The following is a 25,333-nucleotide window of genomic DNA, read 5'->3' on the forward strand; positions in this document are numbered from 1 at the left end:
ACACAGGGTAGTATTTTGGGGTTTGTGGTGCTTTTTTCCCTTACCAACCCAGAGATAATGCAGTTTCCCAAGGGAAAATTTCTGTGTGGAAAGGGAGCTGTCACATTGATTGATGAGGCTCCATGTGACCAGAAGAGATGCCTGTGATCGGACTTGAAAGAAGCAGAACCTAGACCACAGCTAGGAAGGGAGGGCTGTGTCCTTTATGGCACTATGCTTGTAGGAGCCCTTTACTGTCTTCCCTGTCTCTTGCCCAAATCTTCTCACAGTTCAGTGTTTGGAGACTGTTTTTTTTTTTTTTTTTTTTTAGTAGCTGTTGCTTTAGAGAATTAGTGTTTTCCTTTGCCTTGCCTAGGTGTGGGCAGGCTTCCTGCTCAGACCTCCCAAGCGCCTCTGTCACTTGGCTCAAAGGGAGTCAGCAGTCACCTCCTCAAATGCCCCTCTCTCATTCCCACCCATCTCTTGGCCAGTCTCCTGCTTTGCAGGTCATGGATTGCCTAGCACCCACCTGAACCTCTGCTCCTTGAGGCACAGCCCAGATTGCAGCTGCAGTTCTCTCTCTGTTGCTGCCCAGCTGTTGAACCATCATCGAACCAGAGGCATACTCTGTGATCCAAAAATCTCCCACCTGTGGAAGCAATCCAAGAACAAGGCAAATCTCTCCAAGTAGATGGAAAAGCTGCAGGTCAGACAGATGCAGTTACTTCTTAAAGCAGCCAGGTGCTACAGGACAAGGGAAGGGAGGAGGACAGTGCATGTTAAGCTCAACCACAATGCGAGTGCCATGTTGGCAGGGCCCCAATTTAGGGTGAGTGACAAGTGAAGTTTCCAAAATGGTCAATTTGAGTAGCAGCTGGGAATAAATGAGATAACAGTGCTGATGCAATAAGGACCCTTTATGTTCAGAAAGACAGCATTTTTTGAGGCAATGGACTTACCCCTGGATGTTCTTACAAGTAGATTGGAAGAATGTCAGATACAGGAATAGATGGGTCAGTTGTAAGCAAGAGAATAGCTTAGAGAACCTGTACTGCAATGAGAATCCTCTTGATGGGTGCCCGACATGAATGGTGTTGGGGCATGGTTTTCTCTTTTTTCCCTTTGCTGACTTGTTTACACTATATTCAGAAAAACTCAACTTCATCAGTTTTTGGTTATTCGGTCCATAGTAGTTTAAAATTTGTGTAACTGAAGTAACTAGTGTAGTGGATTTGTCACAAATTTGGCTTTGCTTTTAACCTAGAGTCTGCAACAAAATAATTGCAATGAATGACTTGCTATATGTTCTCTCAATGAAATTAATATTTGCTTCCAACTTTTTAAGCTTTTAAAGACAGATCTTTTTAAGACAGATCACTGAAAAACTGGGCAAGAAGTCAGTCTGTGGAAGACCCTTCTAATTATTATTCCCACTGCCACAGTTGGTTAATACTTAACTAAGTTTTGGAAGTGTTTTGGGATGATGAAAGCTGCTTCAAAAAAAGCTAACCCACTACAGTGTCATGACGTGACAAAGTGCCATGCTTCTGAAAGGCTTTAATTGGCAGCCAAAACAACATGAATCCTCTTCGCTCCTCATAAAAAACCAAACTGTTATTGCCAGCACGTCACATCTGCTGCTCAGGTATGCAAAGTCCTTCTTTTGCTGCTGCATTTAAGTAACAGTGAGCAATATGTGGTGTTAGCAATCAACAAAGGCTCAGAATTTCGTCTGTGAGAACTCTTGTAGAATTAGGGCCAATTCTTCAGTGCAGAGTGCTTGATGTTGCAGTAAAGAGGGAGATTGCAGCAAATGAGGGGAGAGGGACCAGCGGGGTGTTCATCCTCTTTAAAAAAAACCCAAAACAAACAAAGAAAAGAGCATTGGTCCAGAATTCTGTAAAAAGTTGAGTATGCTGCTAAAAACAAAGAGCAGAAGTAAAACTTGTGCTGTGAGTGCCCTTTGGATGTTCTGTGGGTCAACTGTGGTGCTGCACATAGTGAGATGCTTTGCATGGAGGTTTGAGATAGGTTGGAGAAGAGCTATATAAAAGAGAAACATGTTCTACCAAATAGGTTGGGTCTGAGTAAAATGAAAGAGAAATTTATGTAGCAGCATGTGTCTTAAGATCATAATACAGTTCCATTGGCTGCAGTCAACCTTTGACACTTCGGAGAGAGAAAGAGGCTTGAAAAAACTTCTAGCATCCATGCTGCAGATCCTGTGGAAAGGGTATCCATGTGACAGATTTAGGAGGTTGCTGGACCTTTTAAGAGGTTGTTAAAACACTTGTGTATACATAAAAGGATTATAATATGCAGATTATACTTTTCAGTGCGTGTTTTTGCCTTACTAGTAATTTCTTGAGACTGTTAACTCAGCAATGTAGTAGGACCAGGTTACAAACCTGAGCCAAATGCAAAACTGGGAGGCATTCACAAGCTGGAGAAGTGAGTTTTACATACTCTCCTTGGGTAAAGAACACTGAAGCTCTCACTACCCTTCCAAAAGGCAAGCAAAGAGAAGCCTTATTTCCTCTGCTCGCTTCATAAAGGCTCTTCCTTGATCACAGGAGCTAGAAAGGGATGTGGGGCTTAGGGAGCAAATAATTTGTAGCACACTGCAGCACAGCCAGAGAGTGACAAGAGAAGGCAGTTATTTCATTATTATTCCTTTTATTTTCTTATAAATTAACATTCTAAAAAAATTGGAATAGAAACACTAAATACAGTATTGCACATAGTGATCTTTGTTAGATGATCTATTATTTAATTTAGTATAGTAATATACATACTGTAGGTACTGAAGAAAACAGGAAGGCTACAAATGAAAACATGCTACTGTATCCTTGCACTTAGGAGCAAAGTTAGGAGGAGAAGACTACTGTTTACATAAATACAAACATGGATTTGAATCAGTGCCATCAAAATAGCTTTACTCTTTAAAGTTTTTTTTCCATAAGTTAGTCGTAACAGCAAATAATCTCTTGTTTTCTCTTCCCCAAATAGTAATGTTATTCCCATCAACACAAAATTTTAGAATTCCATTCTTGGTAATTTATATCCCTGCCAGAAATTACTGTTTCTACAGATTTTCACATAGGTTTATCAGCAACAGGAGACTTGCTTTTCACACAGTGAAAAAAAACATCTTTTCTAGTGCTTGGTATAAGTGAAGAATAACAGATTCCTGAGGTCATATTTTGCACTTCCTTTTATGACACCCTGTAGAGTATATTAGTCTCTGAACAGCTCGGAATGTCTCTTGATGTGCTAGATTAGACAGGGAATAATGCAACCCAGAAGGTTAGAGCTCATTTGCTTTACCCCAGTGTCTTTCAGGCTCCAAAGCTCTAAGCACGTGCATCCGACTGAGTTGCGCACACAGTCTGCTTTCAGGAAAAATCAGCTTAGAAAGAAAAATGTTATCAATCACGCTGATTGGTTTGGGGCTCTTAAATAAGGACTGGAGGAAGGGGTTGTTATCAGCTGAGCAGTCCAAAACTGATACAACAAATTCTGGATTGCAAAAAGGAAGTAAGCTTGTGGTCTAAAATGGAAGCCCTAAGTCATATATTTCAATCATTAACCTCCTAGTCAGGGACACTGAAAGTCTGGAGGAAATGCCTGTAATTCTGTAAGTGTGAAATTGATGTCAATTAGTTGGTAGTCTATGTTCTGTCACTAGAATAGGCTACTGTTTTCCATAAATGTTGTCTCCATGTGCATCTTTTAATAGCTCTCTAAAGGAGTTTTAAATTAACTGTAAAGCTAATTCCAGAAGGGAAGTCATGTACATGTGGCCAAAAGCCTGTGTGACTTAAGTGATCAGCAGTTAAAACTATACTATACCTTCTAAAGTTCATGTAAAAGTATTAGCTGCTTTATATATTAACAAACTATAATAGCCAAATCTCTCATACTCTCTATCATACTTCTGTGCTTTTCTGTTTTTTTTTTTTTTTTTGTTTTTTTTTTTTTTTAATGCTGGATTTCTGACCTCCATACCACCTGGCATTCACTATCTGGCAGAAGATGAAGTAAAAGTATGCTGCCTTATCGATTTTAAACATAGTTACAGTAAACATCTTGTTCCACAAATATTTAGTTATGGAGGGCAACCAAACAGGTTGGGAAAGCATTGATTATACTGTATAAACAGCACTTAACAATTCAAAATACAAACTACAAATGCCAACATGAAACGGATACAAACAATTCACTAGGAGTAACATTTCTTTCCCTAAACTAAGTGCAGTGCCATGAAGTATTTGTGTCAGATGTTGCCAGTAGGAATGGAAATGTTTTACTGTACCAAGTAGCATTCTTATGAAGTTCAACTTAATGCAATCTTCAGCATGTTCAGAACTGATGCAGATACCACTTTTTATGCATGCTGACTTGTCCTATTTGTAATATACCATACACTTTACAAAATACCATTTTTGAGTGGCAAAGGAGATACAGAGTACAGGGAAGGTGTTTCAAGCCCATACCTAGTCTATTTCTGGGCACTCCATTAAAGTGATTACATTCGTGAATGAATGCACAATAACACATCAGTTGGTGGAAAACTCTAGAGAACAAAACGCAAATTTTAAACGGTCAAGGAATCAAATGATCAGGATGATGGAGTTTCCTTCCCTCTCACTCCCCACCCACAGTCATGTTGAATTTTGGTAACCAGGTAACAATGGTTTTTGAATTTCTTCTCTCAGATTTTCATACTTATCTTTGCTTTCTGAAAAATAAAATAAATTTTAAAAATAATGACAAAATTTGAGTACACAAAACCACCTTACACAAATATGAAAAGCATAGAAATACATAGGCAAATGTTTGATTATATTTACTGCAGAACTGACTTCACAAATAAACTTTGAAGCTAGAACTGAAGTAGACTACAGCTATACACTGCTTGTGAAATATTTTTGTTTACTTTCCTTTTCCCTCATCAAATTTTCACTAAGACTGAAGGTCCCTGTTTCAGTGCAAATGATACAGGAATAATTAAACAAATAGTTATTTCTTAAAAGAAATCTCTCAGTGTCTTCATATACAGCAGCATATAAGGTAGATGGAGAAATGCAAAACAATGTTAATTTGGTTTTTTTTTTTTTTGAAATAAAATGTTGATCTGCTTTTAAATAAAATTGATAAAATGTAGTTTATAACTCCTTACCAAGCTAGCACTCCATTTACATTTCTTGTGGCACTAGCTAAAGTCAACTCTCACTAAACATTCAAAATAAGAAACAATAAATGCAATATTATTGCTTCCTGTATCAAATTATGTTAGTTAGAATACAGTAAATTACCTCATGCTTCATTTAAAAGATGTGTCACAGAATCTGACTACACAGCTATGACTACAAAGTATGAAATAATTAAGTCATGTCTCGAGGTAGTGGGGAGCAGAGGAAACAGAGAGGGACACAGACACATGAAAAAAATCTTGTAATATTTTTCAAACATAAATGATGGCCAGTTGCTACAGTTATGAATTAAATGTGAGGTACCAGAATAATTTTTTCTGTAAAATCAGTCATGATCCTTACCATCGTTAGGCAATCATAGGGGAAAGGTTTCATTGAATGACCAGAATTACCCCTCTATTACCAGTGAAATAATTTGTTTTCAAAAGAATGGTGGAGGCACAGTATTATCTTTTTCTAGTGTTTCTATTCCAAACAAATCTATATCAGTGGATCAGAAAACACTGTATCTGATACAGTGATCCGGCTTGAAAAATGTGTAACTATCAAAATTCTTCCTTTCATACTGTATCTGTACAAAAGAGAGTGAATACAAACTGAAAAAGCTGGAAGACCAAAACTGCCTTTCTGCCTTCTGTGTGCATCCTACACCAAGACTGGGAAGAACACAGATTGGCACAATGGGGCAATAATAAACTGCTCTTGCTTGTACTACAACTATTTTGTGGAGTAATATTCATAGGCAGATTTCAAGTTTGTTAATTTTCCTTTAAGGAAAATATTAAACATTCAAGAAAAAAAGACCAAAAAACAACCCAGAACAAAAACATGCATCAAGAATAACCTACCTATAAAATGCAAAGAGAAAAGATAGAAGAAATGATATAAACAGAAGTATCGCTACAAATTTTACTTACAATTCCAGAGTCATGTTTTGGTCTAATATTGTATAGCGACTTCCCCTTTTTCTGCCTGCAGACTTCCTCTGCTTCTTTGACTCTGAAGAGAGACAAAATCTATAAATACTACTGCACACCAAGAACATTTACAAAGACAATGCAGTATAAAACTTACAAGTTAAGGCCTGAGGACACAAGTGGATAATTTTATTCTCCATATATTCATTAGCATGCTCCACAAAATAGTTCTTGCACTCCAGGGCTGTTGTAGCCATACCCAGCACTTACACGGACAGGCATAATCAATTGCATAATCAATTCTAGTTACAAAAGCAATCAGTACTTACTGCAGCTGAAGATTCAAATGTATGAGGGCTTAAAATACACTGGATGATATGAAGTTTACATTTCAGAGCATTCATGCACATATTGCTAAGAAAACTCCTTTTCTTTTTATCACTGTTTAAAATATATCTTCATCTATTCCAACCCTCACTACTTCTCTTACAGTTTAAACAAAGTTTGTTTAAGCTATGTTCCCCTCCACCCATTTTTGTTTGTATTTAAAACGGCAAAATAGCTTAACCTAAATTTCCAGTCTTTACTCTAAACTTTAAAACCAAAAAAAAAACCCAAAAAAAACCAAATTAAAATTTCCATGGAACATGATGTTTAACCCAAGGTGATGAATGTGACAGCATGGATCTCTTTAATTCCAAAGCTGAGGAACCTCAAGGCTTACATGACCATTGGGAATGAATGCACTTTGGCTGCTTGGATGTAAAGACAGGAGCAGGTTCTAAAAGTAAGGGTCCACTTCTTAGTGCTTCCTAATATGGCAAACACTACCAAATTAGGATCTTGTGAAATGCCACCACATTTTTGGTGAGAGAAATGTCCTTTTTTGTCATGTAGATAGGAAACAAACTGTGAAAGACAGAGGACTACATTCAGATTGGGAACCTACCAGAATCCAGCTTATGAGTTCAATGTCACACTGTAAAATGTTTCTTTACAATTTTCACTCATTTTATATATCAACCTTGTAAACACACATGATTGCTAGAACACTGATAATACAGATATTTGTTATGAATTCTCTGAGCTGCAAAGACTTATATAAACACTTTCTATAAGAGAAAATTAAATCATGTGAGATATTTATGTTCTTTGAATGAGAGATGAGAATTTTTGTGATAAATAAAAAAGTAGAAAACAAAAATGTAAATCCTGTATTGGCTTGATCTTGCCAAAAATACGGATTTGAGATGGCACTTAGTCTGACTTTTCACCATTATCCAAGAGTGAAAAAAGAAACAACAGTTGAATGATATTAAGAAATCATATATCCTTGGCTGGTTCCTTGCAGTTCATCTCCAGACCACTAGTATGCCTGTTATTTCACTGTGAGAATCCAACTTTGTGTTACTATTATTTTTGAATATTTTTGTGTGTGTGGTAAGGGCCAAAACTTTGAAAACTGAACTCCAGCTGAGTCTGCTAAGCACATTAAAAAAAACCCCTTCATATTCATCTCTACTTTACTTCACCAGATACACCTTGGTCTTTTCATAAGTTTCAAATTTATAGTTTCAAAAATTAATTTAAATGTCAGTTATTTTCCAGCACTTCCACAACCTGCCCTCTTCATTTGATGGCCTTGTATGTTGTTAGTGTAGGGAGACCTTCATGTGCACAGGTCTGAGGGAAAAAAAAGCTTTGGAACTTGTTATTTCAAGCTGTAATGCTTCCTCTCTGACTGCAAATCAGACAGATTGCAGCATAATCTAGAACAAAAATGTCAAGCAGCCAAGTAATTCACCCTTAAAATATATTTAAGTAGATTCAGTAAAGGTGGCAGCTAAAACGTGGTGATAGTTTCAAATAGAAACTTAAGGAAATGATGCAAAATGAAGAAGAATTCAAAGGTATTTTCTTTTCTCTATAACAATTTTTCTTCTGCTTCATGTCTACCTTTCTCCAAAGGAGGAAAAGAAATCTGTGACATTGACCTTCCCATGGTCTTTTCTAAATATTCAGACACATTCCAACCTATCAAAAGCCACTCTTACAAAGTCAGATATAAAATAGCACATCTATCATATAATTTCCTCTTTTTCAAATACAAGTATAGCTGGCTGCCTTCACTGTAGACATCATTTAAATAACAAAATGAAATCTTACATGTGAGTAAATTAGTATCAAATCCCTGAACATGTACAGGGACTATACAAGTACTATTGATATTTTAAAAATGACTATTTTATCGAAGCAGTGTAATATATGCAGGTATTTAGACTACTCAACATGCAAATGGCAGCATATGTAACATACAAAAATATTTACCAAATCAGTTTTCACAGATCCGGACTACTCAACATGCAAATGGCAGGGAATCTTCAATTCCAGTCTTTGTCCCACTTAAACATCCCCCTTCCAGGATGGATTACCCACTGCCTGCTAATATACCAGGTCACGAGACAACACAGCTCTCTGTGGGTCTCATGTTAATTCAAAACAAAAATCCTCATACAGTAAGGAACCCTTGCCACCCTTGATAATGCAGCTCTTTTCTAAAGACCAGGTCCCATTAAGTGTCACTGTCAGTGTAACATCTCTACATATTCTGCTCCAATTAGAGAAACAGCTTTTTGGAGAAAGGCTGTCTCTACTTGAAACAGCAAAAGGTTAATAACATGCCACCCTGTGAAGAAGGGAGTCAGAACTTGTGTGTCCCTGAGACAGCACTTCAAAAAATGATCCACAACCTCCAGACTGATAAGTTACAATCTTAAGGCTGTGTTTCCCAAATTTCCAGTATTATGTAAGAGATGCTGGTCTCAATAGTACGGTTGTGGTTCTCAAGGTTTTGGGAGCTTTTATGAAATTCCTTGGAGTTTGAGCCTATTTATTCATACCAAGGGAAATACAGAAGATGAGAAGCATTACTCCCTAATGCACTTAAGGCTGAGAGCTAGCAACCACTCAGTTCCAGTTCCAACCATATCACTGACTCACTGTGTGGGTTTGGGACAGTCCACAGCCTCCTGGCTCACATCCTGCTGTCTGTGTAGGAAGCTGCAAGTGGTTGGATAGAGACTCAGTGAAACCCATGTGACCCATAACATATGCTTCTTCAGCAAGAAATGCCCTGAGAAATGTAAAGGTAGTGCACCAAAGGCTCATTTCAAGCAAGTTTAGTTTGTGACCATATTAAATGTGGAAGCATGGAGAAGTGTATAAATCTACAGCTGTATCTAAAAAAGAAAAGCCAGCAGACTGGTGAAATAGAGGCAAAGCCAACTATTAGCCTTCCACAGGGCCAAATCATAAACCAGTGAGTGTAGTTAGCAATTTTGAGAGTGTGAAAATACATTTTGCGAAGGCTGATCATTCAGCTTAATTAATATTTTATTAAATGTAAAATTAAAATAACTTAATCCTTCTGGAAGAGGAAAAGGATGTGTTTTGTAGGAGCATCTGCACTGTTTAAACTGTGTGATCTGGAGAAACAGATAAAAGGTTACCTTCGAAGTAAGGGCAATAGTCTTAGTCCAGTTGGAAAATAATTGCCACTGGCAAGTTTTTGTCATCTTAGGTTTTCTCTATTGGCCATGAATGTGTTTTTCATCTTTGCATTAAACTAACAAGACGAAAGAAAAAGCACATTGCTTGTCAGCTCATGGCTGGTTCAAGCCATATTTCTCACTATGGCAAGCAAATCCCTGTGTACCTTCATCTTGCTCAGGCTTTTCCTGAGCTACTTCCCACTGACTTCAGTGGGACCTGGATCAGCATGGAGGTGCAAGAAATAATCGAAGACAAAAAAGTGCAAAAATTGCATGAATACTACTGATTATGAGTTAACTCAACTGTGGTGAGTTGACAGAGCTTTATGAAGAAACTAATGGACCTAATTCAATAATGGGAGGAGGAAAAAGGATTTTTGGAGAAAACAACAGAAGACTCCCAACAGTCACAAAAGGAGAAGCAATAGCAACACAACAACATATTTCCAAGCTCCAGTCCAAAATGACACTACTACTGTGCCAATGCAGAGCTCAAAGAGAAAAAAAAAAAAAAAAAACCAAAACCAAAAACGGTTAAAAAGATATTCCTAGGAAAGGGGTGGGTATTCAATTGTCAGGCCTTCTGTGGAAAAATAGGCTGCCACTGGAGAGACTGTGGAAGAAAAGTCTGAGGAAGGTGAGTGTTCCCCAATTGCTGAGAATTATAGCGCTTAAGCAAAAGCAGGCATGTGATTGATTTATTGTTCTGAAAATCTGTTTTTACTTAAACTATTTAGTTCTTCCCTACTAATACTTTTCTGTTAGGGAAGCTTGTTTGGTCCCCTTACAGAGCCATCACTCTCAATGGCAACCAAATCCTCAGAAGCAGGACAGATCTTCCAGGCAAGATCTGAGAGTGAGAGAGGAAGATGGAGGTGGAGAAGACATGGTGTGCTCTTGGAGAAACCAGGTGGTACCCTTAACTTGCTAAGTGTGGTGGGAATGACTTGCAAGATTGCAGTGTGCTAAACTTTGCTAAACTGATGCTCAAACTATCCCACTTCATACTTAACAACCACTTCTCAAAATCATTTTATTTCGCCAAAATGACTTTGGTTCATTTACTATCGATCCCTGTCCCATCTTATGCCAATTCTGGCTCAAAAGTGAGCATATTAGTTTGACAGAAAATATAACATCAGCTGTGTTACCTTTGGCAATTTTTGCCTCTTATTCCTTTCCCAAGTAGTTTCTTGATTTTGTCTTAGTGAGAACATAATTCTACAAAAACCAGAGTTCCCAGCCTAGACAACCAGAGAGTTGATTAACTCTCACTGTAGTAATCTGAAGAGCAGAGTTATTCAGGCCCAGGACAGATTCTATAAATACCTGTTAAAGTGTTCATCACTTGAATCTCCTTAAATAATAGATTTAGCTAAAGCATTTCTTGCATTATTTCAGGAAGAATATACTTCCAAATAGCCCCAACAATAAGAAAACATGTAGGGAATATAGAACATAGGGCATTAGTGGATCTGTTAAAAAAAAAATTAAACAAAAAAGCTACAAGGGAATGAATCCCAGTCACTTACAGAGCCTGAGAATTATAGTCCTGAAATCTGCTACTTAATAAGATTGAGTCTATCAATTGTCACCTGTAACAAAATAAGCAGTTTCTTATTTCTATCATAATAAAAACTTTTCTCCAGCACTATCACCTCCTTGTACCTCATATTTATTGTGAGGCAAACATATAAAAATTACAATTAAGTTTAAAGACAGCCTGTATGATGAATAAGCAAGTTTCACTTCAGCACGCACACAGGAAAAAGAAACCAGACATGCTTAAAAACCCAAAAGACAGAGTGTTTTTATCTACCTTCTAGACCAAAAGCCAGCCTGGCCACAACCTTATCAAGGCTTTGAGACTTTCTGTCATCATTCAATCCATTGAAGGGGTAGCCACTTCCCTGCCACTAAACATTAATAATTTTGTCTGAAGTATCTGTGGCAGACAGATTCATTTCTTACTGGCTCCATCTAGGCTTGGTTGCCTTACACTTCACTAGCGAGCACTGTGACATGACAAATGTAATCACAGTGAGAGCACTGGAGAGTTATGCCTCAGATAGCAGAGCTGCTCACAGAAACTTCCATGATAAACTCAGACAGATATTACTTTTGCAGTTGACAGTATAGTTTATGAAACCTAAAAGACATTTTTCTGCAGATATTCTGCATTTTTTAACACAAAACAAGGCTGAGGCCAATACTCTTTATACTACCAAGTGCTTATTATCAGTTAAATAAAAGGAGTGTTGTGAAAATATTTTATGTAGCTTTGTCTGGGTTGAGTATTGAGTTAAACTTGTTTATAACAATAATCACACCTTTACATATAAAACCAAATAAAAAATTCTCCACTAAATTATCAAATGCCAAATGTCTTTCAGATTTCAAGGGCAGAAAACTTTAAAACTCTCTCCTTAAACTCTTCTTATATTTTATTCGTTGACTAAAATATTAAAAACATTTTTTGCTAAGGGAGAAACCAAAACATAAAACCCATAATGGAAAATTACAGTTTCCAACATAAAAGTCTGATAAAAAAATGTAGAACTTTTACTTTCATGCCAACAGGGTTGAAGTGATGACACAGATATGATTCAGTAACTGACTGCAAAGACTTTATACAGATAAGAAGTACATTGTAATGTACCTGGTCCCCTCAAAGAAACTAATGAAACCTAACTTGAGCCTACCAACAGAGAGATAATGTATTAGACTATCCTGACATCCCTGCCAGCTCCTTGCATGGTTAATTCAAGGACCATGAGGCAGACAGTGGCTGTTGGAGGAAAGACACAGTGATTAATCATGATTTCACCCAGAGGACCACAGACAAATAGATTAAAACATTGCAATCTGGCCACTAAACATAGAAAATAATCTGTAGCAGAATAAGATACCTCCTCTGTCAACAGTGTAGACTTTGGGGAATACATTTCACTTTTTTTTTTTTAGTGTGCATCATGTCAAATGGGCCTAAAATAAAGCTTCAAGGCAAACTGAAATGAGATTTAGACTTTCCCATTTACAGTCTCACTGTGCTTCACCAAACACTTAAAATATTCTGAAAGTATTCTAATTTAGAAGTATTTAGTTTCCCTCTGGCAATCATACTCTTGATGATCTAGGGGTTCAGCTCTTGTCTATGAAGAGATACACAGATGTGAATAAATAAGATAAAGAGAATACTGTGCAAAACATGATTTAAACATTATAATTTTAACATTAAAGAGGATTTCACCTTGAAAATGTAATGAAGTAAAAGAACTGAACTGTTAAAGAATGGCTATGTTTGTAATAAAATGCAAACATACATATCCCCATTTAAATACATTTTATGACCTTTGTCATTAAATCCTCAGAGTGGCCAGTTGTAGGACGTTCCTGGCTACCTTCAGGCAAGATGGAAATCACTTTTCTACAGACTTTATGTATCAAGATTGAAATTATTCGATGAAAAGTTAGTCATCATCTTCGACTGTTTTTCTTGGAACTGAAGCCAGGTTGCTCTCAAAGCAGCTGGCTACACTTCGGCTATTTGGTTAGGAAATCTAACAGGAAATGATAAGGAAAGGGAAGAAGACTAGAAGTGAGGTAAAACTGTTAACATAATCAGCAAGCAAAAGAAACTCATGCATGAAGAGGAGTGTGAAACTCTGTGTTAGCTGTAAAATATTTTTAAGCAGCAGATGGGGTAAAAGAAGGCAAAAACCCAATGTGTGGAAAAGGATAAGAAGAGTCTTGGTAAACAGACTGCATGGAGAAGATGATTCTTAAAGATAATATGGAGACATACCCTGGACAGAAGGGTTGCTATGATGGGTATGTTGGGGCTACTACGTTGGATAATTGATAACTACCGACCTGTAGTACAAGCAAATATGAGAAGTAACAAACAGAAGGGATCAGTGAAGAGAAAACAGAAGAACCTGAAGTCAGCTGGAGAGCCACAACATTAAGAGATCTCCAGTGTGCAAGATGGGAAAGTAAGAGGCCTTGAACTTTGCTGCATGAGGTAAAAAGTGCCCATCCATCATTATGTAACAACTCAAAAATTACTGTAGACACAGTTAGGTTCTTCTCAAGTATGTAAAAAAACCTCCTGATATTAGACTATTCCCTCTACTGACTGCATAAAACATGCACAGAGATATGCACTTACACTTAATGGATGTTGCCATGCACTGGTTTGGCAAACTCTTGGAGAGCAAGGAAGTTCACATCTTCAGTAGCTCAGCATCAGTCTGGGTTACAGTAGGTTTTAAGCCTTTGTGAGCATTTCAAACGTTTGGGGGCTAATATTTAATGACATTTACAAATGCTGCTCATTTGTAAAACATTGCAATTTGTAAAACATTGCAATGCTTTGTAAAACATTGCAATGCAATTGCATCATTTTACCTGGAATAAAACCACTTACAAGTATAAAAAGTGTAGTGCCTGACAGAAGTTTTGTTTAAAATTTTTTAATTATATAATTATTTTCACCAATATGCAAGTATCTATTGAATATACAGCCCCTATTTTTATCACAGACAAACGTAATTCTTTATTCAAGAGGTGGTGAACAGGAAAAGGTTAAAAAAAGATTGAAAAAATCACATGGTAGGAATAGTGGTATCCTATCCTATCCCATCACTACAGCTTTGACCGTCACACCTAGTCTGACATTACAGCCATGAAAACAGTCTGTAAACTTCATTATGAAATGATGATTGTTAGCTACCTTCTTTTTATGCAAAATACACATACTAGGATGAAACATAATGTGGCAGCACAGTAAAACACCATCACCAGACAGATACTACTGAAGAACCCTTTGCTGTTTACGTGGGGGCCATTCTGGAATCCAACCTCACACAAGTCACAAAAATTAGGAAACATTACACATTTGGAACTAGATTTTTACTAGATCGTTCACTTTGTTTAGGTTTAATATTTGTAAGCACCAGTTGGCTCACAGCTGTAAATGGAAATATTTTTCCTGTCTTATAAAACAGAAGATTGCTTAAAAATGTTAGACTAAGGCATTTAAAAGGATTTTCCACCAAAGATCCAGACTAAGAAACTTATCTCCAAATGCTTTTTTTTCCCCACAAACTTTTCCCTCAAAAGCAATTCTAAGAAATGAAAGTTCTGTTCACCTCCCTCTAACCAAAGGACAATGATGTATTAATTTAAAAAAAAAAAAAAAAAACAAAATGAAACAAACCAAACAGAAAAACTAATTGCCAAAAATGCCCAAGGAAGAAAAAAAACAAACCATACATGTTGAGCAACCTCTTTTATCTGTGTCTCTGTGAGGTACTGCCTCACAGCTAGTTGCTGAATCTTTGGTGTGTTTAGGCTTTTAAAAGTAGATTTTCCAGGGCCCATAACAGTATATTCTGATCACAAAGCTATCCAGGTTAACAATTTTGAAATACTCCCAAAAACTGAAGATCCATGTAATTATTCAATTGAATGTCATGTAAAATCACCTTCTGTTTTGAAATGCCATATAACTGAGTTGTAAACCCATGCCTACCAGCATGCAGCTCAGTTGGTTAGAGTGTAATAAACACATTGAGATTAAAGCTTCCAAGAGATGTCAGCAAATGTATCTGCCCATGACTACTCACTAACATAACACTTGGAGCTTTTAGTTGGCATTACAGGAGCATGCCAAGCAAAATTTGACCCCGCTAAACATACTCCACATGTTCATCATTTCCTTCTCATGTTGCAGCTCCATATACATTTTTCTTCTCCTTTCTTCCATCTCTGCATTTCTTTGCAAGTACCTATTCCCATGTCCCTCAATGTCTCACTCTCAAGTCTGACTCACTGGTTCATATTATAAGCGTTAAAAAAATATCCCTTAAATTACTCTGAGAGGACATTGCTCGTGCTATGGGATTTAATGCCCTCCTCTGCAAGCAGAAGTGGCAGCTTACCAATATGCTCCTCACTGTGCAACATGCAGATATCCCATGCCAGACTTTGAATTGCTCAACAGCAAGTTTTAAATCATCCTGCCGAGGAGTCTGTAGGGAGACATACCAGTCTTTCTGCAGAGGGAGATCAATGAGCTGTGGAGACATGCTGGCCAGGAATCTCCCTTTCATCTAGATATACACAGTGTGACACACCAGGTGCCAGCTTAACTGCTATTCTTACGGGAATGGGCAACTTCTGCATTTGAGAGACGAGTGCATTTTTCTGAGTTTATAGATTATTTTTAATGTGTCAAAGATTTATCGTGGGAGTTAAAGGGTTGAATAAAGTCAGCCAAAAGAAATTCTTAAGCTTAGTGTGATGCAAGATATCAGGGACTTACAGAATTTTACCATTGTGTTGATCCTGCTTATGAACTCTCCTCTGCTGGCATCCCTGACACAGCCTCTGCTCAGCAACACAAGTCTTAGTAAAGGCAAGGGCCTTTGTTTACCTTATACCCGCATTTACAGGGCACCTCCATCTGCCCCTCACTCTTTCTTCCTCCAGCTCTCCCATCTAGAAATACAACTAATGTAAGGTAAATCTTTCCCAAGTTGCACAGGCCCTCTAGAACAGCAAACGGTCTGAAGAGAGGGAAGCACATCCAGAGCTGGAGAGGACCAACAAGTGTAAACACCTCACTCACACCCAGAGAGAGCGAAGAAGGAACTGTGGCCCTGCATATGAGCTTCTGCTATATCACTGATACTTTTCTAGTAAGGTCTGAACTGGTATGTATGACCTGATGATATTGATACTAACATTTGACAGCAATGGAACTTTAAAACATAAAATTTCCTAAAGGACTTGCTGATTTTTGCTACTGTAATGAGCCAGGGTCTATTCTACGGCCATAAAGGAAAGATGTAGTCCTAAAGATGAATCATTGTTGTCCACAGCAATATGAGATTTTCTGATAAATAACTGTAGCTTTATATTTTATTTCCAGGACCAGCAGTTGCTTAACTTTTAAATTTTTTAGAACATTTCAAGATTTCCCTCTGGGAATGTTGCTTCATGAGCTCTTTTTCTCTTTCATTCTTAGGATAGGGTATCTTTTCCTGGTTGGTAGGAAAATGGTAGGGTCTGGGCAACAATTTTGCAGGCCTTTGCTGGATGTCAAGAAAAATAAAAATACTTCTTGCTCTCACAGAAATGCTAGACTGGAATAGTGCACTTCAGATTGACTACATCTTACTCAGAAACATAAAGAAACATTTTTAGAAGCTAAAGAAAAGAGATTAATGAGAAAAGGGTTGATACATTTATAGGTCAGCTCATAAAAGACACTTTTTTCCAAAACAGGAGGGGAAACTTGGCATTTGTAGATTGGTGGTCTGATTGCCTAAGAGTTTTCCTAAGAAGGGGAGACTTTTGCAGAGCTGTTACTGCAGCTGTGCATTACCTGACTATATGCAGAGAGCAACGTGCATCTGTGGGTATGCAACACCTCAAATTCATGTATAGATAATAAGGGTGCTGAACAGGAAGCCTGTGAATTTCAAAATCATATGCTCTCTTTTCAAACAACATCAAAAAAATATTAGGGAAAATATGTCAGCTCTTCCAGTCTTTCTTGCTGATTAAGCACAAAATGCAGGCTATACTGACAATAAACCTTTCAAGAGTTTGCAAAGTCTGATGAAAACCATAGACTATGACTGACATATTATAAATATATTTGAAGGACAATGACAACAACACCACAATGGAAAAACTCAAAACATGCCCCATTAAGTTTGATTATGGCTTTCCTTTTCTTGTGGGCTTTTTTGCCTTTTTTTTTGTTTGTTTGTTTTTCGGTGGGCTTTTTGTTTATTTTGGATTTTTTTAAAGATGCTTAATCAGAAAGAAGTAGTATTTGAAAATTTTCAGATGTATTTTTTTCTTTTTATTTCTACTGTATTTAAAAGTTTATCATGTATAATTTTCCCTACAGATGGTATTTTCTAGTTCTTCTTTACTTCAAATAAGAGAAGAGTGAAAGCAGTAGAAAACTTCAGAAAAATTAATTGTTTTTAACTTTGCACCATTTTTCTTTTCTCATCTTCTCCTAAGGAAATACAAAGTCTGACACCTCAATGTTTATCTTTTGCATATAAATGCCTGGCAAACCAATATGCAAGTTGAAATGCCAAGTGAAAAGTGTTTAAAATAAGAACTGTCTGACTGCTTTTGTTAGAACATACACGCTTAACCTGTCACTAACAAAATATAGTACCACCTTTGGAAATACCATTTGTAGAAATCCTTCGGTTAAATTATTGTAAAGGAGTAAGACAGACACATATTTGCAGAGACTAAATAAGGAAGAGCCTCTATTAGCAGTCCATATGGAAACTGGAATACAAAATATTCTACAAAAACCCAAAGCAACCAGGGCTTGATAAAGATGATCAAGCTGAAAAAGACAAGGGAATAAAGCTACACATTTTATAAAAAATTATTGCAAATAAAGTATGTTTCATGAGGCAGAAACCTGGTCAATAGCTCACCAAGGTGGCATTCCTCAGTCTTTGAAAATGTCTCACCATATCTGTCACTTGATTTTGCTGCCAACGAACAATTACAGGAAGTTTCTCTCATCATTAACGTTTTAGCCTGCTTCTCAAATTTATCAGCAGAAAAAAACTCCAAGAACATTACCTAAAGGGGAAAATCTACTTTCTTGAAAAAATTATTTATATTTTAATGGCAATAGGCAGTTTCCAGATTTTTGTCACCTACAGATCTCTTGATCTAGGCCGAGATTTTGAAAACCATCATGATGTACATTCTTACACCTCTGGCAACTTGTATTTTTCCATTTAGATTTTTCTCCTTTGATTTCTCAATACCAAGACACCTTCATAGCACACCACCTTGTCTTTGATTAAGAGAGACAGAAATGCGAAATCAAGAAAAAAAGCCTAAAAGACAACTTCAGAGATCAGGTTGAACTATGATTGGAGAAAAGGTATTTTCTGCGCAAAGGCTTTGGTAAGACAGTTCTTTAACTAAAGAAGACTCTTAATTTTCAGGAAAATGATACGTCTTACTTGAAAAAATGTTACTGCTAATTTGGCCAAAACATTCTAATTCCTGGAATGTAATGAAGACAGCTTCACTTCGCCAGACCTGACACAGCAGCACCATACCAAAGATCTGAGAGTTGAGCACAACCAGACATCAAAGGTCCCCAAAGTCTAAACCCTGCCTCACCTGAACAAATCAAATAGAGCAGAAGTTTTAAACATGATGAGGCAAGTAAAAGTTAAAATTCAAACAAAAAATCTACTTGTGACATTCAGGATGTATTATTTTTATTCTGAATTTCAGTGACTTCCTGGACTGAAGTTACACAGTCCTGTTTAGCCCCTGGGAAAGCCTCCTTCAACCCACAAGTTCGGAGTCCAGGTTTGAACAACAGTGCCCCCGCTGTTCTTCCAAGGGATCTCCCAGTTTCTTTTCCTACTGTATGTCCTCCTCACTGCCCTTGCCCTTCCCTGTCACATCTTGCCCCTGCAGCCATTTTGTAAGTTATACATGTTCAGCTCCTTTCAGGCTAAAGCCACCCTTGCCCTAGAAGGGACAGGCTGGCAGACAGCTTTTTTCTCTGGTGCTTCAACACATCTTCTTAGTATACACATACACTGAACTCAAAGAGGGTCAAATGATTGTATCTCAATCCCATTCTTCTCTTAAACTTTAGATGTTTAAGGAGGAAGAAGCTTTGTGATAATTTACTTAATGTCTTTTAAAGAAAACTATTTTCCTGTGAGAACCCTCTGGAGGATTTTTGGACTTTTTAAAAGAAAAATAGCTTACTATTTTGAAATAAAAGGACATTTTGCTTAAAATTTTGCTTAAAATTTTCAAAGAGATATACTTAATTACATAAAATTAATTTAGACAGTCAGTAATATGAATGAGATCCCCAGAGATCTGCTGTGCTGTGTTAACATTTGCACCATGCTCTTGCTGTAGTAGCAGAATCCAGTTTTTCTCACTTCAGTGAGACTTCCTGTTCCAAAACGTACCCACTTACAGCAAATACATATGGTATACACAATATTGACTATACAGGTGCCTCAGGAAGTTTTCAGTAACTTTCTAAACCTGTAGTCAGATGTCTGTGACAATTACATAGGATGAGTACACTTGAAAATAGGGCCTGTTCTTGTCAAATTACCTAGAAACAGGCTGATGTCAATAATTTAATGAATCTAAAGCTTCAATCCTACCAATGTTTATGGTCAGATGTAGCTTCAATTCAAGCTGCTAATAGTTGTAGGATTACATAACAATGCTTAGAATTTACATGTTTGCATAAGTTTAACTTTTCCTGATATGAAATTTATTACTTTTTAAGCAACAGATTAATTATTGGCATAATTTTTACAAACAAAGGGTGACCACAATGGACTATCTGCATGAAGATAAGTATAGACTTCATAACTCTTCTAAAACATGGACCAGACACCATGGCTGATTTTCAAAGCTACTGTCTCATTTCTTTATGCCATATAATACCACACTTGCTCTTGTGTACCCCATCACCCAGGCTGTGATTTGCAATATCATTCAGTCTGAGCTTTTTTTAACACAAGGTTAATTGACTTGTTCCTTCTGTCTTCCTTTTCCCCAGCATCGTCAAACAAATATTTACAATATGCCATGTCCTAATGCCTTGACTTTCTCTGACTAAATATGCTAATAAAAATCTTCAATCAACTTTCAGGCCTAAAACAAGTCTTCCATTGCTTGGATTCATAGTAGCTTAGTAGTTACATGCTCTGCCAAAACCACTGTTCAGGTAATGGACCCCAAAAACTTTAGCACAAACTGGTATTAAAATTCCATTAAAAAATTAGAATGACTGGGGCATTGGGGGTGGTGAGGGTGGTGTCATGATCTGTTAAAAAAACAAAACCTGAGAAAACTCCAAAAGGCATTCAATAGGTTGTGTGCTAATGAAGTGTGGCTGACTGGTTTCTGTGAGATTGCTCCCAATAACATTCTTTGAGAAAATCCTTTGAACAAACAAACAAATGTACCTTTCTTGAAGAATAAGTTTGTTTTCCTTCTTCCAGAAGTCTTTGAAGTCAGAACTGAATTCATGCCAAATACTGAAGAAAGAATGTGGGGACACCTCCTTCTCACCCATTTTTGGTTTCATACAGAAATAGGCTGTAGTTTCCAAAAAGCTGTCAAAGAAAGCAGAAATAGCAAATGCTTCAGTACCCACTGATGTATTTTTTTTTTTTTTTGTACTTGACACCGAAATAGTATTTCATTATTCTTGGTAGCAGATCTAAAATAAAATAATAGAAAAATACAACAGTTCTGAGCTCCTCACGTATAAGTAGGTACACAATGTAAGATGATTCTTCAGTAAAGCTGGAATCTGGGATTTATCACAGTTTCTAGTTTTGACCAAAATATTTTCCATTTGAAAATCTAAAATGAACACACTGTCCACGGCCCTAAAAATCCAGATATCCACACCCACCCATACACTGCTTTTCTGTTGTGTTTAAAGCTGTTTTCAAAACACAGAGTCAAAGCCCATAAAGGACTGTAAATAAACTTCAAGTTCTGTTAGGTCTGTGCTACAACACAATAGCTTAGGCTGGAGACTACACAGAAATTGTAGAACTCAAACTTGCTTTGTATTAAACAAGAAATGACGCAAGAGAAAACTTGGCCCAGGAATGGCTGTGCTAGAAAACAGGTGCCCATTGTGACTCTACCAGAACAGTCCAACAATCCCTTCTGAGCACAGCGAGAGTAAAACTAGTGTAGCAAACACATGAGCTACTCCTCAAGTAAAAGTAAAAGCTACTCCTGAAATGCAAGGGTCATATTTCCCACACTGAGTGACGACTGTGACTGCAACTGAAATTTAATGTATTTCTGAGTTTGAACTGCTTCTATTTTATTTCAGAAATGTTACAGGAAGGTACAGAATAATTATTTTTAAAAATATTGCTTGATTAACTATTATTACATTTTGTTTTTTTCATTGTACGTTTTGTAAATATTGGTTTTCCTGATCTGAAGCTCAATATGCAAGCTGCTGGATAATTGCTCATAAAAAAATGCAATAGAAAAATCTCACTTGAAATATAATTGTAGGTGCTTTGCTCACTGATCTATTACTATTCATTGATTCCTATGATAATTTTCTCTGAATCATACATCACAGTTTTAATACTTTAATTATGGGGAAAATCCAATTCCAGCTAAATGGATGGAAATGTAATTTTAGTCATAGAAGTTATATCTTTATTCATGGATTATGATGGTGAAAAAAACATATATAGATGCAACCATTCAGAAGGGTCACTCTCGCAAATTCTGCAACAAAATGTTTACCCTAATTCTCAAACCCAAATATTCCAGTTGTTTTGCCCAACCTGAAAAATAAGCATCTACATATATTATCATATTGCTGAATAAAAAGGCCTATATCCTAAAAATTTAGCATCAATTTGCCAACCAAATTTTACATCACATTTTTTCCTCCTAATCTGCAATTCATTTTTCCATCTGCTGAAGCAAACTGAAGATGTTGAGCAACAAAGATGTAGCACATAAATATATAGAAAAGATTCTCATTTTTAAACCCATGACATTGGCACTCAAATGTCACTTTACCTTATCATGTAATGTCTTCAGCTCTCTCAACCTACCATGGCACTCTGTTGTTTAACTCAGTGTTTGGTCAATAAATGCCCTTTTTTTTTTTTTGGCTGGATTCTGTTGTGGGTTTGGTTTGGGTATCTTTTTTCAAATGATTCATTAATGATTAACATTACTGAATAAAATGCTCCATTTTACTTACTTGTATTTTCCCCACAGTTTTATACTGGGAAAGGTATTTTTCATCTATCCTCTGACTCCACAGAATCACTCAAACAGAATATCCCTGACACTGCAGTCAGCTGCACTGTTTTAAACTTCTTCCTATTGTCATATATTTTCACTTTTTGCAAGACTGCAAATGTTATCAGGGAGGTATTTTTTCTCCCAGTCTCTTCCCCCAGACTCACTGCTCTGCAGCTGGCCAGCGGGGAAGTCATATCAAAGGCTCATTTGAATTTTCTGAATGAGCTGACAATATTTTTGGAGGAATGTGAGGGATAAAGAACAAGAGAGAAAACTTGAGGCATCAGCTGAGTCGCTTATTTTTTAAGCAGCTCTCTGAATTAAGTCCATTAATAATTTACAAAACAGAGAAAGATAGAATTTCATATAAGAAACCTTGTTTTGAGAAATAGATCTTCAAAATACTTTGCAAACTACAATGATGAGAAAAGAATTTGACAGTGAGTGGCCATCCCAAGTAATGCTTTAATATATGAGATAATGAGCTAGAATTCTATCACAGGAAAACATCCCAAGAAACAGGAAGCCAAACAAAATGAAATTCATACTGTATAAGGAAATGCTCAATTAAAAAAAAAAAATAAAAAGAGCACTAACATCTATTAGAGATGCAAAGACTTCCACTGCTGTTCAATTATTCCAACTATCCTCTGACAGCAGGAGGAGATAACCAGTGTTTTTTTCCTTGGTGGACTGCTTGTATAACCATTGCAAACTTACACATTCATACAGCTGTGTCAAACAGCTGTAACATAATTACTAGGTTTAAAGAAAGCAGAGAAATGCTCATGCAGGTTGCTTGACTTCCTAGCAGTTAGTTTGGGAGGTAAGGGAAATTAGCTGTCTGTGAAATGTGAAACAGCAGCAGTATAGCAGGTTGTCATTGTTAGTATGTCACACCTTTCTAATGCCCAGTAACAATGCACAAGACATCAGCTGCAATACAATAATACTTCAGGGTGTATATCTCCACAAATCAAATATTTTTTTTCTATACATGCAGATCAAACAGTCAAGACAGTTGCTGTGTTTTTCCCAACCAGAGAGGTCTACCCTTCTTTAGCATTAAAGTCTCTTAGAGTTCATTTAGAAGACATATGGAAACCTGCTTGCTATACATTTGATGCTGTCATTTTTGTAGACAAAATGGCATCTTTCACATATTTCACACATGAAAGACAAAGCAAATAAAGCCAATCCAAATGCATCAAATAATAAAACAGGGACAGCAATAAATCCTCTCTCTGTTGCCATGGTCTTTAAATATTTGATTTGGAAATATTTACATATGTCAAACTAGACATATCTCAAGGCTGATTCCAGGAGGGGACATGCATTTTAAAACAAAGAGAAATCTGGATGATATTGCCATAGCCCCAAGACTAGATACAATCCTTTCAGACTTCAGCCAGGCAGAAAATATCTTAAATATCTCTGGTCTTTGCTCTGGGACAAGCCATTCAAATTTCCCTTTTCATTTTTTAGCAGATTTTGAAACAAAGTGTCTGCAAATATCATTGTTACTATTCCTAACTGTGCATCACATAGATGTTCTGAATCAAATAAGAGACTAGTTATCAAAAGCCTTTTGTTCCTACACTCAAATTAATTTCTGCGTCATACAACCTTGGGAAATTCATCTGACCTGTTTCAATTTCATTTCATTTACCCGCAAAATTAAACATTTATTTTGAAACAAGTATTGCAAAGGTTGTTTACTGTCCATTTCTCAAGTGAAAAGGTTCCTACTTAGGCATACTCTTTCTGAGAGTCTTAAAAGAAAAGAATGTGCATTAGAGAAGATCTTTGAGTCATGGAAGAGGGAAAGAAGGGCATGCAACTCAGGGATTAAAAGAGGCAAAGGAGGTCACTGCCTTTGCTTCTAACAGCCTGACTTTTCAAGCATGATTAAAAATAAGACAGTGATATTCACACTATCGTCTCACCCTGACATGGCAAAAGACAGAAATCTTTAAACAGATTTCAAACTGGGTTTCCAGTCCCTCATGTTGGCCCTGAAGGAGAATTAAATAACAATCTTTCTCAAAACAATGGAGGAGTTGCTCATCTCTGACAAGTAAGGAAGGAAATAAAATCAGGAAAGATGGTTAGTTCCTTGTCTTCCTTGGTTCAAGTGTTTGGGTAATTCAGAAAAATCACTTCAGACTGATGTCTGAACTCACTGCTTACTCAAATGTGGAAATCTGATGAATGAATCACTGGACTTTTATGTGTGCTCCCTTGAGTACAACTATGAATCTATGAAAATGATTTTTCTATTTGGAGGAAAGAAAGGAACGGATGTACTAACAGCCAAACCAAATTTAATCATATGAAAAAGAAAAGAAGCTATTCACACTGCAAATGGCTCATTGACAGCAATACTAGCTAATAGATCTGATCCATTAGGAATATTTTAAGAGCAGCTATGGATTATTCAGATTTTTTTCTCATTCTATTCTGAAAACAGCTAGCATAAAGTTGCAGACAGTAATTCCAATTCAAGCCTGCTGTCTGGGATGCACTGGCTGGTTTCTAAATGTGTACAAAAGCAAATAAACAATACTAAGACAGCAGTAGTTTCATCTCAGCATTATTTGATCAGGCTTCCTAGGCCAAACAAATAGCAAAGTAACCACAGGTAGAGACACGCCCTGGTTGACCTTTCTGAGAAATGCTGGGCACACACACACGTATCTGGTTTCCCCACGCAGCAAACTAAATCACCTGCGAGGGTAAAGATTTGCTCCAATGTGGATTTAAAAGCAGAAAAAAGTGTTTCTATTCTGACTAATATTCCTCTGCTTAACAG

At 36.8% G+C, this 25,333-nt stretch overlaps 1 protein-coding gene across 1 annotated transcript in view; it reads right to left on the minus strand.

Moving 5' to 3' along the window:
* Positions 1-4,693: 4,693 nt before the first annotated feature.
* FMN2 (formin 2) overlaps positions 4,694-25,333 on the minus strand; it is a 152,665-nt gene continuing 132,025 nt past the window's right edge. Inside the window, exons 16-18 of the mRNA XM_041469982.1 lie at positions 20,688-20,837; positions 6,113-6,194; positions 4,694-4,720 (exon numbers count right to left, since the gene is read on the minus strand). Coding sequence (XP_041325916.1) covers positions 4,694-4,720; positions 6,113-6,194; positions 20,688-20,837 — 259 coding nt within the window. The remainder of the gene's footprint in view (positions 4,721-6,112; positions 6,195-20,687; positions 20,838-25,333) is intronic.

Source organism: Pyrgilauda ruficollis, unplaced genomic scaffold, assembly GCF_017590135.1.
Source record: "Pyrgilauda ruficollis isolate IOZ18807 unplaced genomic scaffold, ASM1759013v1 scaffold24, whole genome shotgun sequence".
NCBI lineage: Eukaryota > Metazoa > Chordata > Aves > Passeriformes > Passeridae > Pyrgilauda > Pyrgilauda ruficollis.